At 55.8% G+C, this 13,884-nt stretch overlaps 1 protein-coding gene across 1 annotated transcript in view; it reads right to left on the reverse strand.

Moving 5' to 3' along the window:
- Nucleotides 1-7,364, reverse strand: part of MAP2K3 (mitogen-activated protein kinase kinase 3) — a 29,354-nt gene extending 21,990 nt beyond the window's left edge. The window contains exon 1 of the mRNA XM_004776471.3: nt 7,140-7,364. Coding sequence (XP_004776528.1) covers nt 7,140-7,188 — 49 coding nt within the window. The 5' untranslated portion in view covers nt 7,189-7,364. The remainder of the gene's footprint in view (nt 1-7,139) is intronic.
- Between the last annotated feature and the right edge of the window lie 6,520 nt (nt 7,365-13,884).

Below are 13,884 nucleotides of genomic sequence, written 5' to 3' on the forward strand. Positions count from 1 at the left end.
ACCTTCCCAGGGCCTCGGGGAGATGGGATACTCCTCTTGCTCAGGCTAGTGGGCTAAGTTCTCACAGGTCACCACTTGGGGCCACTGGGAGGTCACCCAGGCCACCAGGAGGCACTGCCGGGCCCCACACGCCTGCTCCTGCAAAATGGTAAAAGCCCCTTTCCTTAACAAAGGCCATTCTTGCTTTTATTATCATTGGCATCGAAACAAAATCTTATAAAACATGGGTTCACTGTGTAGAAAACCTAAAATGTATTCTTGATGGTAAAAAGGCCAATACGTAGCTCAGGTTCTAATTCAGCATTAAATGAGCACACAAGGCGTCCCTGAACTGGAGAGATCACATCACTCCCCACTCTCAACAGCAGAGGTGTTTCATTCCCTCCGTTCAGATGAGAATACTCACCCAGGAGGTCACAGAGGGAGGTGGCACAGAGCTGGGCCTCGAAGCAGCCCCTCCCCCCAGGAGCGCGCACAGGCTCACCCAGCAAGGGTCCCCGCCGCACCACCCCAGGGTCTGCCCCAGGCAGACGGGCCAGAGCATGCTGTGCCACTAGTATGGAGGCAGGAAGTGAAGTGGAAGACCAAGACACAGACACTGAAGGACAGGGAGGGCAGAGAACATCCCCCCGCCCCACACCCACAGCAGTCTCGGGCAGGCCTCCGACCGCCAGCCCCTACTTAGTGGCGCACAGAAACGCTCCTCAGCTCTCCACATCTCCCCTGACACCCAAGGCCCCTCCCAGGTCACCTCCCACCCACTGGCTTGCGTGATCCTGAGGACGCACCACAGAAGATGGTGGCAATAGCACAGTGACACGGAGGAGGAAAGTCAAGAGCTACCAGGTTCCCCTTACACTGGCTGAGCCCCGCACAGTCAGCCCAGGAGTTTCAGACCCACATGAAGTAACAAGGACAGCTGTCCACACTCAGCCACACTAGCTCTGGGCCGGCCCCATACTCAGCCCTTGCATACACCAGTGCACTGAGGCTTCGCCGTGACCCTGCCGTTAAGGTTCTAGGATCGTTCCCATCATACAGACTGAGGCCCCACAGCTTGTGAGTGCAGGAGATGGCCGTGAACCCAGCCAGCTGGCTGCAGCCTCTCCCCACTACCACAGCAGTGTAGACCCCCTTCTGAAGGATGGTGAGCGTCACTATGCCCCTCGTACATTAGAACTCAATTTCAAAAAACAATAAAGAAGTGATTGATACAGGGACGCCTGGGTGGCTCAGTCGGTGAAGCATCTGCCTTCAGCTCAGGTCATGGTCCCAGGGTCCTGGGATCGAATCCCACATCGAGCTCCCCGCTCGGCAGGGAGTCAGCCTCTTCCTCTCCCTTTGCTCCTTCCCTGTGCTTGTGCTTTCTCACTCTCCTCACTCCCCCTATCTCAAATAAAATCTTTTAAAAAAGTTTAATACAAAAGTCAGGGCAGTTGTTAGGGAGGCACAATTCTGGGAGGGGCTTTGGGGTACAGTTATGTTCGATTTCTTTAGCTGGGTATTGGCTACACAGATTTCATTTTATTTTTACTCATTAAAATACAGAGGTACATTTTATATATGTTTTTGGGGTCTGTGATATACTTCAATTGAAAAGTTTAAAACGAATGGAAGACCCCACCTGCCAGGTTGGGGTTCAGCCCGGAGGCGTCAACAGGGTCAATGCTGAGCCGCCCAGAAGCAGGGCACCAGTTGGGAGAAGGGCAGAGAAGCCAGGACAGCCCCTGGAATGCCAGATCAGCTGTGACACCCCAGAAAGGGACCCTCGGGGCAGGGAGAGGTGACAGGGACCTCTCAGGAGGGAAAGTGGGACAATAGCCCTTCAGGGTGAGCCTGATGACCCTCTCCCAAGTTGGACACAGCTCCCAGGCTTGCTGTCTGTGAGCTGCAGGCAACCTACCAGGCTGCCACTGCCCAGCCCTGTAAGTTCTTCATGCCTTTTATATGAAGCTTTTTTGGGTTTCCATGCTCAGTGCTAGGGAGGGCATGGACAGAAGCAGCCGAGCCGAGCAAGCAAGCCTGACTCCTGTGGGCCATGTGGAGAAGGATGGTCCCCAGAGGGCTGTAAACCCCAACCTCAGGAGCTGAGCTCAAGGCCTGCCTCATCACCCCATCTGGCCGGGGGGTAGGGCTCTGTGCACGGCGTCTTCTGTGCCACCCCCAGCGTTCTTCCTCTGGGACAAACAGAGACACAGAGGACCCCACCTGAGACCCTGACAATACTCTGCATGGCTGCCAAGGCCCTGCACCCAGCCTGGACCCACAACCCAACTGCTCCCTCTCACCTGACCCCCATCCACGGACATACCTGACCTTGGATCTGGATTCCAAAACCTCTTCCTGCTCCTTAGGCAGAGTTCTTTGAGAGTCAGGGTGCTCCTTGCTCACCCCAATATCCCCACAGCCAGCACCATACCTGACATGTGAAGTTCTACCAACTGAGGGACTGACCTGTCCTCCTGATTCCCCACCCCACACTCCCCTGTGCTCAGGAGAGCAGACCTGCAAAGAGGCCTGCCCCAGTCCCCTCTGTTCCCCACAGGCCTCCCCAGGAAGGCCCAAGAGGCAATGGGAGGCCCCAGCTCCAGCTGTGGACCAGTGGGGAAAGAGCCTGGTACCTTGTAGCTGGCATTACAGGACCCTGCAGGACCCTGCAGCCAGCGTCAAGAGTCCTCGTGTCACAGGACTTACAAGCCCATCTCCAGAGTCCAGGGTTCTATTTACTCACCCCTCGCCAAATAACCAGCCATGACCATAACAATGAGAACATAATAACAGATGCCACACATTAGACAGACACTGTCTCCAATCTCTACCACCACCCTGCAAGGGAGGAGTGTTCACTCCCACGTTACAGAAAAGGAGACCGAAGGTCAGAGAGGGCACAAGAGGAAGTCAGGAAGCAGTGAAGGGGGTCAAAATTTGAACACAGGCCTGTCTACTCCCTGCACCTCCTTCCTGTCTAGCTGAGGTTCTTTGGGGACTGAGGCCAATCTGGCCGGCCTACAACCTAACACTTAGCAAGACTGGAAGGAGGCTGTCTGCATCCATCTTTGTGGCTGCCAGCCAGACAGGCAGGAAAAGTCCCTATTCCCAGTCTGCAGATGAGGAAGCTGAGGCCTCTCATGGGATAGGTGTGCCATGCCCAGGGCACTGCAATCATTCACAGAGCGCAGTGAATGTAACTTTGCCAACATCACATAGCAAAAGAGCCTGCCCTGAAATTGGACCACGGTCACCTCTCCACCCCAGGAGCTCAGGCCGACCCCATACCACCTCTCCTCCCCAACCTCCCAGAGCCCCCAGCAGACCAGAGGATTCCCTAGGCAAGGGCGGTGCATGGCCACCACCACCTGCTTCTGTTCTGTGAACAAGAGGAAGCAGGGCTCTTGCCTAACAGAGGAAGTTCCTGGGCGGGGCGGGAGCAGAGCCGGGGAAGGCCTGCCCAGAGGTCCCAACCTAGTCTGAGGTCCAGGAAGGGGGCCACCTCTGATGCCCATCTGAGGACTCTATGCTGACCTGCAAGGCCGGGGCTCATAGCCCCCCTCCCAACCCACCAGTCAGCAGGCATCGCCCCTTTAAGCAGCAGCCAGTTGGGCTGGCATGCCCGGCGGGTGAGTCAGCACCCAGTGCCCGCTGACTCACCCACCGGAAGCCTCCTGCTGCCCCAGCCTTCTCCCCACACAGGCAACTGAGAACTTTGCTCCTTTCAGGCCTGGAGCCATGGGCTGGCTGATAGAGAGTTTCCTGTGCGTCACATCAGGGGTGGGGGAAGTCCCCAAGGTGTCACCCTCCAGTCTTTCCGACAGCAGGAACGGGACTGGACGGGGGGGGGGTTGAGGGGGGGACAGTAGTCACAGCAGGCAGGGCCAGGATACAGACAATGCTCCTGAAGCCTCAGTGTCCCCACTGGGCAGCGGGAGCCATGTGAAGATCAACCATGCATGACACGTTTGCATGGGCGGCACTCACAGTGCAGTGAGGGCGGTGACAGGATGCATACGGTACCCCCAAGGACACATGTGGCTTGAAGCAGCAGACCCAAACCATGCCGAGCAAATGTGCCCCTGACCACTGGCCCCAGCGCCAGCTGCCATTGGCCTCTGACTCCAAAGAAGGCATGTGGGCAAGGAGGCTGGGGGAAAACCTGCAGGGCTGAGGGACCTGGGGCCTCAAAGACTCATGGAAAACTCCCCAGGCCTGTAGCATGGAGCACAGAGCAGGACACCAGCTGTGAGGCAGGAAGCTCAAAGCTGAAGCTCAAAGGTAAGGTCAAGTACCAACCACGCCCTGTTTTGTTCAGATTCCTCTGAGAAGGTGGAGAAGAGCATGATGCTGGGCCCAGGATGGGGAGGGCCCCCCCCCCCCCCCCCCCCCGCTAAGAATCCCAGCTCTGTGGACTCAGTCCAGCCACTCCCCCTGTCTGGCCCCAGTTTTTCATCTGTCAGATGGGTCAGGCTGAATGAATATAAAATGTCCCAACTGTAAAGGGCTGTGCACACAAGAGGCATCACCTCCAGCTCAGGCCCTGCGCCAGGTCAGGCTAGCCCTGGAGAGGACCCAGATTCAAGGCATAACAGAGCATCCCAACAGCTAGGATGATGGGGTGCAGGGAGGGTGGGTCCCACCAACTCAGCACAGAATGGGACATAAAGGAGCACTGGGGAGACCTCTGGAGATATACAGAGCCCTAGCTGCACCTGTCACAACTGTATGAGCCCTAGGCAAGGCACTAACCACCTCTGAGCCTCAGTTTCCCCATCTATAAATGGGGCTGGGAGGAATGAATGGGAGAGAACATGGAACATGAAAAAAAGCTTGATAAGTGACAAGTCTCAGGATTTTAATGAGGAGGTATTATGGCTCCCCACCATATCCTTCCACAGACCCCAAAGAGGCAGATGAGGTCCCTGAGCCTTGCAGAGGCTCCTGAATCTCCATCTAACCCACCAACACCATCTATTACCTGGACCCACAAACTGGAAATTCACCTTGGTTCTCTCTCTGCAGAGGCTCAGAGACTGCAACACCAGGACTCAAGTCACACAGCACATGGGAATCAAACAGTGCCTCCCCAAATTCCCTTTTCCCTTCACACCTAGGACCCCTCTCCCTTCACAACTCTACAACTCCAACTTTTATTGGGTGAGGTATTGCTGCCTGGAAAAGCTGAAAGAGCATTCGAAGACAAACACCGCTTCCATCCTCTTCCTTCTGCCCGTGAAAACACTGTGGCCCAATGAAGCTGAGGGACCTGTCCTAAGTCCCACAGCACTGACCAAGCCAGGCACAGACCCCAAGCTGGAGAAAAGAAGTGTCTGATTTCCTGGTTCTCCAGAATGGAGAAGCATATGATTTCCCAGCTCCCAAGCTCCACGAGGTCTGTGCAGTGCAAGTCCCTCCCTAGCCGCCTCCCCCCTTGAGTGCCTCCTGAGTTACTCACAGTGGTTGGGCAATGGTCAGGGATCCGGCCTCCCACTTACGTAAGACGTAATTACCCTGCCCACCGGGCCGGCCGGGCTCTGGCCCCCAGCCACCGCAGCTGCTGGCCACAGGGGCAGAGATGGACCCACACCCTCCCCAGGACCCCACAGGCCCTCCCGGTGCCTGGGCTCCTCCAGAGAAAAAGAGGTAGGATCAGCTCCTGAGCAGAGGCCCACTGAGTGACATCTGTTACCTTTCTCCACCTCACTATATGCAGCTGCAACCCAGACAGAGGCAAGGCCTTGACCCCACATGCTGAGGCCTTCCCAACAAGGAAAACGGTAACAAGGTGTGGGCAACTGTGCCTGCCTCAGCACCTACTGTGTGCCAGGTGCCCTGCTGCACTCCTCCCCTCCTCACCCATGCCTGCTGGAAGCTCTTCAGGATTTGCTGCATCGTATCACACCCAGAAAACGACACAAGGGGTGTGTGATTACTCCCATTTTACAGACAAGGAAACTGAGGTCCAGAGATACTCCTGCTGCCAGTGTGAGGCAGCAGCAGATTTAGAGAGCAACGAGGCAGCCCATTCATTACAGCTATGTCCGGTTTGGAAATCTCACACAGCCTTAGCCTGCTGAGGCTTGAACATGCCAAAAACATCCTTCCCTCTTCCGTGCGCGCGCGCGCGCGCGCACACACACACACACACACACACACACACACAAAATCCCCCTTTCACCCTCCAAGTTTCACCCCCCCCACCCCCGCCCCGCATGACAAATCCTGCTGCCTTGCCGCCACAGCCGCCACCTCACAAAAATTTCCAGGAAGGCCGGCTACTTGGAGAAACAAGAGTGAGCCCATTGCACAGCCAGCACCCTGGCCTAGCGGCGGCCCTGAACCCAGAGGCAGCAGGGACAAACCCGGTGCGGATTAACCCTGGAGATACAGGAGAGCAAAAGGCAGTGAGCTCTCCAAGTGCAGAGAGAAGCTTGCAAGTCGAGACAAGGAGAAGCTGATGGAGAGGGGGGCCGTGTGTTAGGGTGGGGTGGGAGGCCAAGAGAGGTTCCTGGGGACCAGGCTGCAGGCCACAGGCCCGCCAGGGAAGGAGCAATGAGGAGCCTACAAGGATGGACAGAGTTGGGGGAGAGGAGCGAGTTCTTAGCTGAAGTATAGCCAGGGCACCCACATGGGGGGGTAGGAGGGGGTTACAGTGAGATTCCCCAGCAGGGCAGCACTGCTGGGGCTCGGATGGGGAGTCCTTTAAATCTCAGAGTGGATACAGCCCTGGGACCAGGGAGTGGAAGTTGGGGCGGGGTGCAGATCAGAGTGTATCCCACCTGGATCCAACTGAGGGACCAGGTTGGGAGAGTTCCTGTTCTAGGGGCAGTTAAGGCCTAAATGAGGAGGTCAGAGTGAGGTTTCTGATCTGGAGCGGGGTCATCACAAGGAGATCCTAGCCTGAATGCGGGCCCGAGAGCTGTTCCAAGGCCTCAGCTGGGGTCCAGGTGAGGTCCCAGGTGAGGTCTAGGCTGAGACGGAGACCCGAAGAGGGAGGGATTCTGGACCGGAATGCTGCCTCCGTCCGGGACGGCCTGAAATGGGATCACACAGACCGAAGTCGGGGTCCGCAGTCCAGGCCCGAATGGGCGCGCGGCGGTGGGGCGGGGGGGGTTGTCCAAGCTGCGCTCCCTATCAGGCGTTCCTACCTTTGGTCTGGGGCATGCTGGCGGGCTGACTGGAGGCGGGCGATTCCATGGTGCAGGCGGGTCCAGGGGCGGCGGCAGAACTAATCTAGAGGTCGGCGGGCTCTACCCGGGCGGAGAGCGCTCATGGCTGCGGGCAGGCGGCGGCGGAGCAGAGGCGGCGGCGGCGACGGCGGCGGCAAATACACGTCCAGGACGGGCGGTGCCGGAGCCAGACTGGGCAGCGCCGCAGTCGGCCGGACGGCGCCGACGTAAGCCCCGCCCCTGCACGCCGACTGGCCCGTCCGTCTCCGGGGCCCGTCCCCTGCCTATCAAACACCGACCTGCCCTGCCTGTCAAGCACAGGCCTCGCCCCTGCTGGCCCCAAATCCGGCTCCTCCTCTGTCTGTCAAGCCCCGCCTTCCACCCGGGAAACCCGGGCCCACTCCGGCTCGGTGCCCCCCAGGCGAGAGCCGGGTCCCTCCCGCCGCCTGTCCAGACGCAAGCCGCGCCCACTGCCCGGGACTCGCGGAGCCCGCCTCGCGCCTGTCAGGCACTAAGGCCCCGCCCCCGCGCTCTCCCAGCCCCGCGGCGCCCCCCTCCAAAGCGCTCCGGGCGCCCGCCTAGGGTGCGTAACCTGGGAAAACCCCACGTATGCTGGGGTGGCGCGAGCGGGAAGGCGGGGTCCCATGGAGGGGTTACAGTGCGCCCCCGGGGCCGAGACCTGGGTTCAGATCTCTACGTGGCTACTTTCCAGAAGCGGTGACCTTGGGCAAGTTTGGTGACCCCTGAGCCTCAGTTTTCGCCTGTGTGAAAAAGCGACTGTGACAGCAGCGCTGTGCAAGAGGTCGGGACCCGGGCTTTAGTAGATGTTCCATCCTTCTCACCAAACGTTGTACAAGCCTTAAGCACAATGCCCGGCGTGCGCACATTTGTTCCCTGCTCTGCAACATCCACTGAGCGCCCGCCGCCGTGTGCAGGGCACCGGGAACTGGTGGGTCACAATGGTGAGCTTTGTGGCTCCTAGTAAGACAGCAGGAAACGTGGCTGTTCGTGGTGGTGGGTGTCTTTACTGCCTCTCCTTCCCCACACAGTGAAACTGAGTCTCGGAGGTTGTAAGGTGGGGCGTTGGTTATCTTCTCCTCTGCTCGTGGGGCCTCCATCTGTGTATATAGACTGTCTAAAGTATATAATGGCCACATAGGCCAGTCCTCTCTTATGCTTCCACGTGGAGGTAGGGGGATTTTAGGAGCCACTGACCAATCTGGCCCCGAGATCAGCTGACTCAGAAGGAAAGCTTCGGGCTAGGGAGGGCGGGAAGGGCCTGACAAAGGTCAAGGGGTCAACCCTTGCCTCTGGGCAGGCATGAGTGTGCGGTCTGCCAGGGACCTCACAGGAGGGAAGCAGATTCCACCTCCTGCTAGAAATGCTTGGTGCGGGGTGCTGACCTCTGCTTGCCCATTTGTAAAAAGGGGTGATGCCTGCAGGTCCCCACCCACGCAATGATGGAGAGGGCCTGATGAGATAAGAAAGGGGGATATGTTATTTATATTATCATTTTTCTCTTCCTGCGTCTCTGGCTCAGCCTTTCCAGGCAGTGGGTGGAAAGTCATGATCTATGGACTCAGGCAGGTATGGGTTCAAATGCCAGCTATGCCACTTACTAGAAGTCATGGAGCAGCTCCTTGCCTCAGTTTATTGACCTGTCCCATGGGGACAACGAGGCCTCTCTGAAATTAGCTCGTGAGCTCGGGCTTGGGAGTCCCTGGCTTAGGCCTGGCACTTCCTAAATGCCCAGGAAATATTTGCAAATACACTGCAGGCTACCTCCTCCAGGAAGCCATCTCAGCCTTACCACTCCTGGGTGGGTGGAGTGCTCTGTTCCCAATGGGGCATGTGACCATGGGCCAGTCATTTCACCTCAGGACCTGCTGCTTATCCATCTGTAAAATGGGCACCCAGTAGCAGCTACCTCCCAACCAGGAATGTAATCCTGGTCCTGCAGGTTTTCTAGGCTCAGACTCTTGCCATCCGCTCGGCCTTCCACACTTCCACACGCCCCCTTGCCCTCTCCATTCCTTGCTATGTTTGAGGGTCTCAGTGCTGCCCCTTGAACAGTGTCAATACCCATCCTGCCTCGGGCCCTCCGCCCTCACTGTTTCCTCTGCCTGGAACCCCTTTCCTCCCAGGATTCCTGTGGCGGTTCCCTTCCAGCCTGCAGGCCTCCACTTAAATGAACTCCTCCAAAAGGCCTTCCTGGCCATGTCCCCAAATCAGTTTTAATTCTCTGCACAGAACTCATGCCACCGAAGCCTTTCCTATCTGTTCTGTTTTTTTTATCCAGCTCTCCCTCTACACCGTCAGCCCTTCCCGGGCAGGAATCTTGCCAGCTCAGTCCCTGCTGCAGTCCTGATGCACAGCCGGGGGCTGGTGCGTAGTAGGTGCCTCGTAAGTACGTGAGGAATGAACAAAGGAAGCATGAAAAGCATGCCACAGACATCAATGGAGTGACTCTAGTCTTGTGCCAGCCTCCCAGGCACCCCCGTGACTCAGACAAGGCCCTTCGGTTGGAGGAGTTGACGGTTAGGCAGGGAGCCTGACAGACAGCCCAAGAATCACAAAACTCCATGTGGGGTGCTATAAATAGATTCATGAGCAAGAGCCTCAGGAAGGAACCAGACACCACCTGCATGAGCTCAGGGAAGGCTCCTCAGAGGAAGTGACTTTGAGACTGGCCCTTGAAGAATCAGTAGGAGCTGGTCAGTAGAAAAGCAGAGAGGGTCTCCCTGCAAAGGGCAGGAGGTGCAAAAGGAGCCCCCTGTGAGGGCCAGTCTGGGATGCAGGGCTGCCTTGCTGCCTGGGGAGGAAGCCCCACCCCGGAGCCTCTCTTTCTCCTCTGAGCGAGGTGCGGCAGCTTCTGCCGGCCACCTTCTGCCTCTCTGGAGCACGGGACAGCTGAGCAACTCCATCATCACTCAGAAACCAGAAGGGGAGTTTGATGGGGTCCCCACAGCTTGCCCGGACTCTGAGAAGGAACGTCCGTTAACACCCCTCTCTGTAGACTCGGGGGAAACTGAGATGCAAGGAGGAAGAGGGGGTGGTCAAAGTTTGGATGTGGGTGTGAGCTGAGGTGGGAGGGAGCCGGGAGGACAGAGAACTGGAAAGAGAGGATGGTCAGAATCCAGGATTGGGGAAGCTCATTCATTCATTCATTCATTCAGCAGCTATTTGTTGAGCGCTTACTGTGTGCCTAGCACTGAGAGTACAAGACTGAACAAGACAGACACAACTCCCTCAGGGAGATGATGCAGACGTCTGGTGGGCAAACCAGGCAAACAAAATGTGTAGATTACATCATTATACTCTGCCAGAGGGTAAGTGCTATGGGACAAAGGATGGACAGGAACTGGGAGTGTGTCTGGGTGTGGGGACTATACTTTTAAAGATGGAGGTCAAGAAAAGGCTCACTGGAAGGTGACTTAAGCACAGAGCTGGGGAGGTGAGGAAGGAGTCAAGAAGATATGTGGTGGAAGAGCATGAAGGCAGAGGGAACAGCATGTGCAAAGGCCCTGAGGTAGGTGGTTTCTAGTGGAATAACTGTGGCTGGAGTAGTGGGAGATGGTGGGGGTGCTGTTCTATATGTACCTCTGGCACATCTCCAACACACCTACCTTCATGATCAAAACCCCACAAGCCCCGTTTCACACCGTTGTAAGTCCACGGAGCCCAAATACATATGTGCACGTGAACACAGCAGGGTGCACAAGTGTGAACACACACGTGGAATGGGCAGACGGTGTAGAGACATTCACAGACTCAGTCCACGTGCACAGCTGTGTCCTTGCACCACCCTGACAGGGGCAGGGACCTCCGTGGCTTGCTGACACACAACGCCCTCTGGTGACCATCTCTGGCATGGTGGCTGGACGTGAGCGGGACACTTTAGGCCTGGGCAGAATCAGCCATCGCCTCTACTCCTTCCCCCTCCTCTCTCTGCTTCCTGCCCCCAGTTCCTCCACACTGCAGCCAGAGAGAGCCTTCCAAAATACAGCACTGACCACACTCCAAACCCTGCCAGGGCTCCCTAAGCGGGGAGCTAACCCAGGTGCCATCCCACTGCAGCCACTCCCAGCCCAAGCTTTCCTCCCTGAACCTTTGTTTGCAAAGGCCGTTCCCTTAGCCGGGAATGCCCTCCCTGCCTTCTCCACCTGATTCAGTCCTATCCTCCTTCAAGGCCCAGTTCTGAAATAAAATGCAGAGGCTTTCCCTGACAAACAATCCCAATTCTTCCATCCCAGCCCTCTCATGGAGGACCCCGGCTCTGCCGGCAGCTGCACCCCTATCTGCCTCTCTGTCTAACCTGTACTCCTGCAAAACCAGAGCTGGAGCTGGTTTCTTCGGGCCCAGCACTGGACCGGCAGGAAGCCGTGGACCGAAGCTACAGAAGGCATGCGGGGAAGCTACAGTACGGCAGTCGGTGGGTGCCTCCTCCTCGGGCTCGGGCTCCGAGGGCGTGGTGTGCAGAGGTGAAAACCAAGAGGAAAGGCAGGGGCTCACCTGCCTTACTTAAATTGCCACCATTCTCAAGTATAAAGGGTGAATTTATACAAGCTTGATGACTCTGCCAGCAAAGCAGGGCACCTACTCTAAACACATCATCTTGGGGATTCCCTATGATACAGGTGCATGAGGAGGGTAACCACTTTGTCCCTGTAGTGTCCCCAGCACTCCACAGTTGTGGAGTGGCGAAAGGCTCACGACAGCCCAGCAAGAGGCATAACAATATTACTGTGTCCATTTAACAGAAAAGAAAACTGAGGCCCAAAAAGATGTCTAAAGCAGTGAATCATGGCAGAACTATTGTTGAAACTGTCAGACGGAGACAGAGTTTTCCCTGCCTTTTTCTGCGGAGCTTCCGTTGAATGATCTGCAACATCCTTCCCTTGAGCAGAACAAGCTGTCCTTGCACTCCTGCCACTGCTTTCTGGAACAATGCCAAGCCCTTGTTTCGGACGGAGCCCCTGGGTCTGTCCAGCCTGATATTCTGCAAGGATATGCTCAGAAACCCTGAGGCTGCCCCCAGGAACATGCCCAGGGGCCCAGTCCAGAGGCTCTCTGTCCCCAGGTCCTCACACATGGTCTTGCCTGCCAAAGAGGCAGGGTTGGGTGTTGATTGACACCTGTCACACTCCAAGGCTGAGACTTCACATGACCCAGTCAGGTCAGCATGGTCAGAGCCTCATCTCATGGACAAGGAAACTGAGGCCCAAGCCAAGTTCTCACTGCCAGGAAGAATGAAACCAGAGTGTTAACCCACATCATCAGAACAGCCTACTGTATATCAAGTAGCTCACGAAAGGGCTCATGCTTGTCATCACGAATCCAGGACCTCGGATTTGTCCTTATCACCATCATATGGTGTTTGCACCAAGTGCAATGACGGAGACAAACAAGTCGCCCAGCCAGACCACCGAGAAGAGAGGCGGAAGTGCGTCAAGATCGCGCTGACTCCGTGACCGGAGCTCACCCCGATACCGGCCTGCAAAGAGCTGTTTTCGGATTGAAAGGTGACCTGGCTTCCCTAGAAAGTAGCAGAGTAACCCGGAGCCAAGGCCTCAGAGATTCCCGCATCCATTCTCTTCGGTGCTTCTATACCCTTTCAGTCATCCCCAAGCCTTAACTTCCATCCTTCCCATGATAAGGGTCTCATTCCCTCCCTAGAAGAGTCTTCCATTCCCAGGGAACTCTGACCATTACCAGCTTCTTCCTGAGGTCATGCTGAAGCTTGCCTCTTGGAGATCCCAAGCTCAAATCCATCCGTCCATTCAACGTTTATTTCCTAAGCATCTACTTTGGCCTGACTCCGTGTTAAGTACTGAGGAACAAGGTCTCTGCCTTATGGAGCAAACCTCTGGGATAGGTTGAGAAGGAAGGCAATACATCCATGAAGTAAATCCATAGAATACTTTTGAAAATGTCAGGACTATGAACAAAAGTAAAGTACGGTGATGTGGCAGACAGGCACCATTAAACAGGGTAGTCAAGGAGGCCTTCCTGGAGGAAGTATTGTCTGAGCTCAGATTTGGATGAAAAAAAAAGAGTCATGTGAAAGGGGGTACGAGCTGACCTAAAATAGTCCATGGTACACAATAGGTGCTCAGAGGAAAACGTAAAGGGGACTTGGAATAACCATGAACTGAATGGGGACATTGTACCATGGGACTTCCCTCCCAAAACCCCTCTAAAATGACATAAATAAAATAAAATAAATCTTTAGGACACATAATAGAATGAAATAGATCTTTAGGGAGCCGAACGGGACTTCCCTCCCAAAACCCCTCTAAAGTGACATAAATAGGGCACCTGGGTGGCTCAGTGGGTTAGGCCGCTGCCTTCGGCTCAGGTCATGATCTCAGGGTCCTGGGATCGAGTCTGCTCAGCAGGGAGCCTGCTTCCTCCTCTCTCTCTCTCTCTGCCTGCCTCTCTGCCTACTTGTGATCTCTCTCTGTCAAATAAATAAATAAAATCTTAAAAAAGAAAGAAAGAAAGAAAATCTTTTAAAAAAATAAATAAAAAATAAAATGACATAAATAGATTAAATCTTTAGGACACACACAAGGACAAAAAGACAAGGATAGGATAAGAGGAATCCACAACACAATAAGCTAGCAAATCAGCAGACAAACAGTGACCAACTTAGAGAGTAGAGAAAGGTGAAATCAGGTCTGGAGGAGGAGGAGTCAACCCCAGGCCAGACCACCGACCTGAC

This window comes from Mustela putorius, unplaced genomic scaffold (genome assembly GCF_011764305.1).
Source record: "Mustela putorius furo isolate JIRA1106 unplaced genomic scaffold, ASM1176430v1.1 tig00000731_pilon_pilon_pilon, whole genome shotgun sequence".
Classification (NCBI taxonomy): Eukaryota; Metazoa; Chordata; class Mammalia; order Carnivora; family Mustelidae; genus Mustela; species Mustela putorius.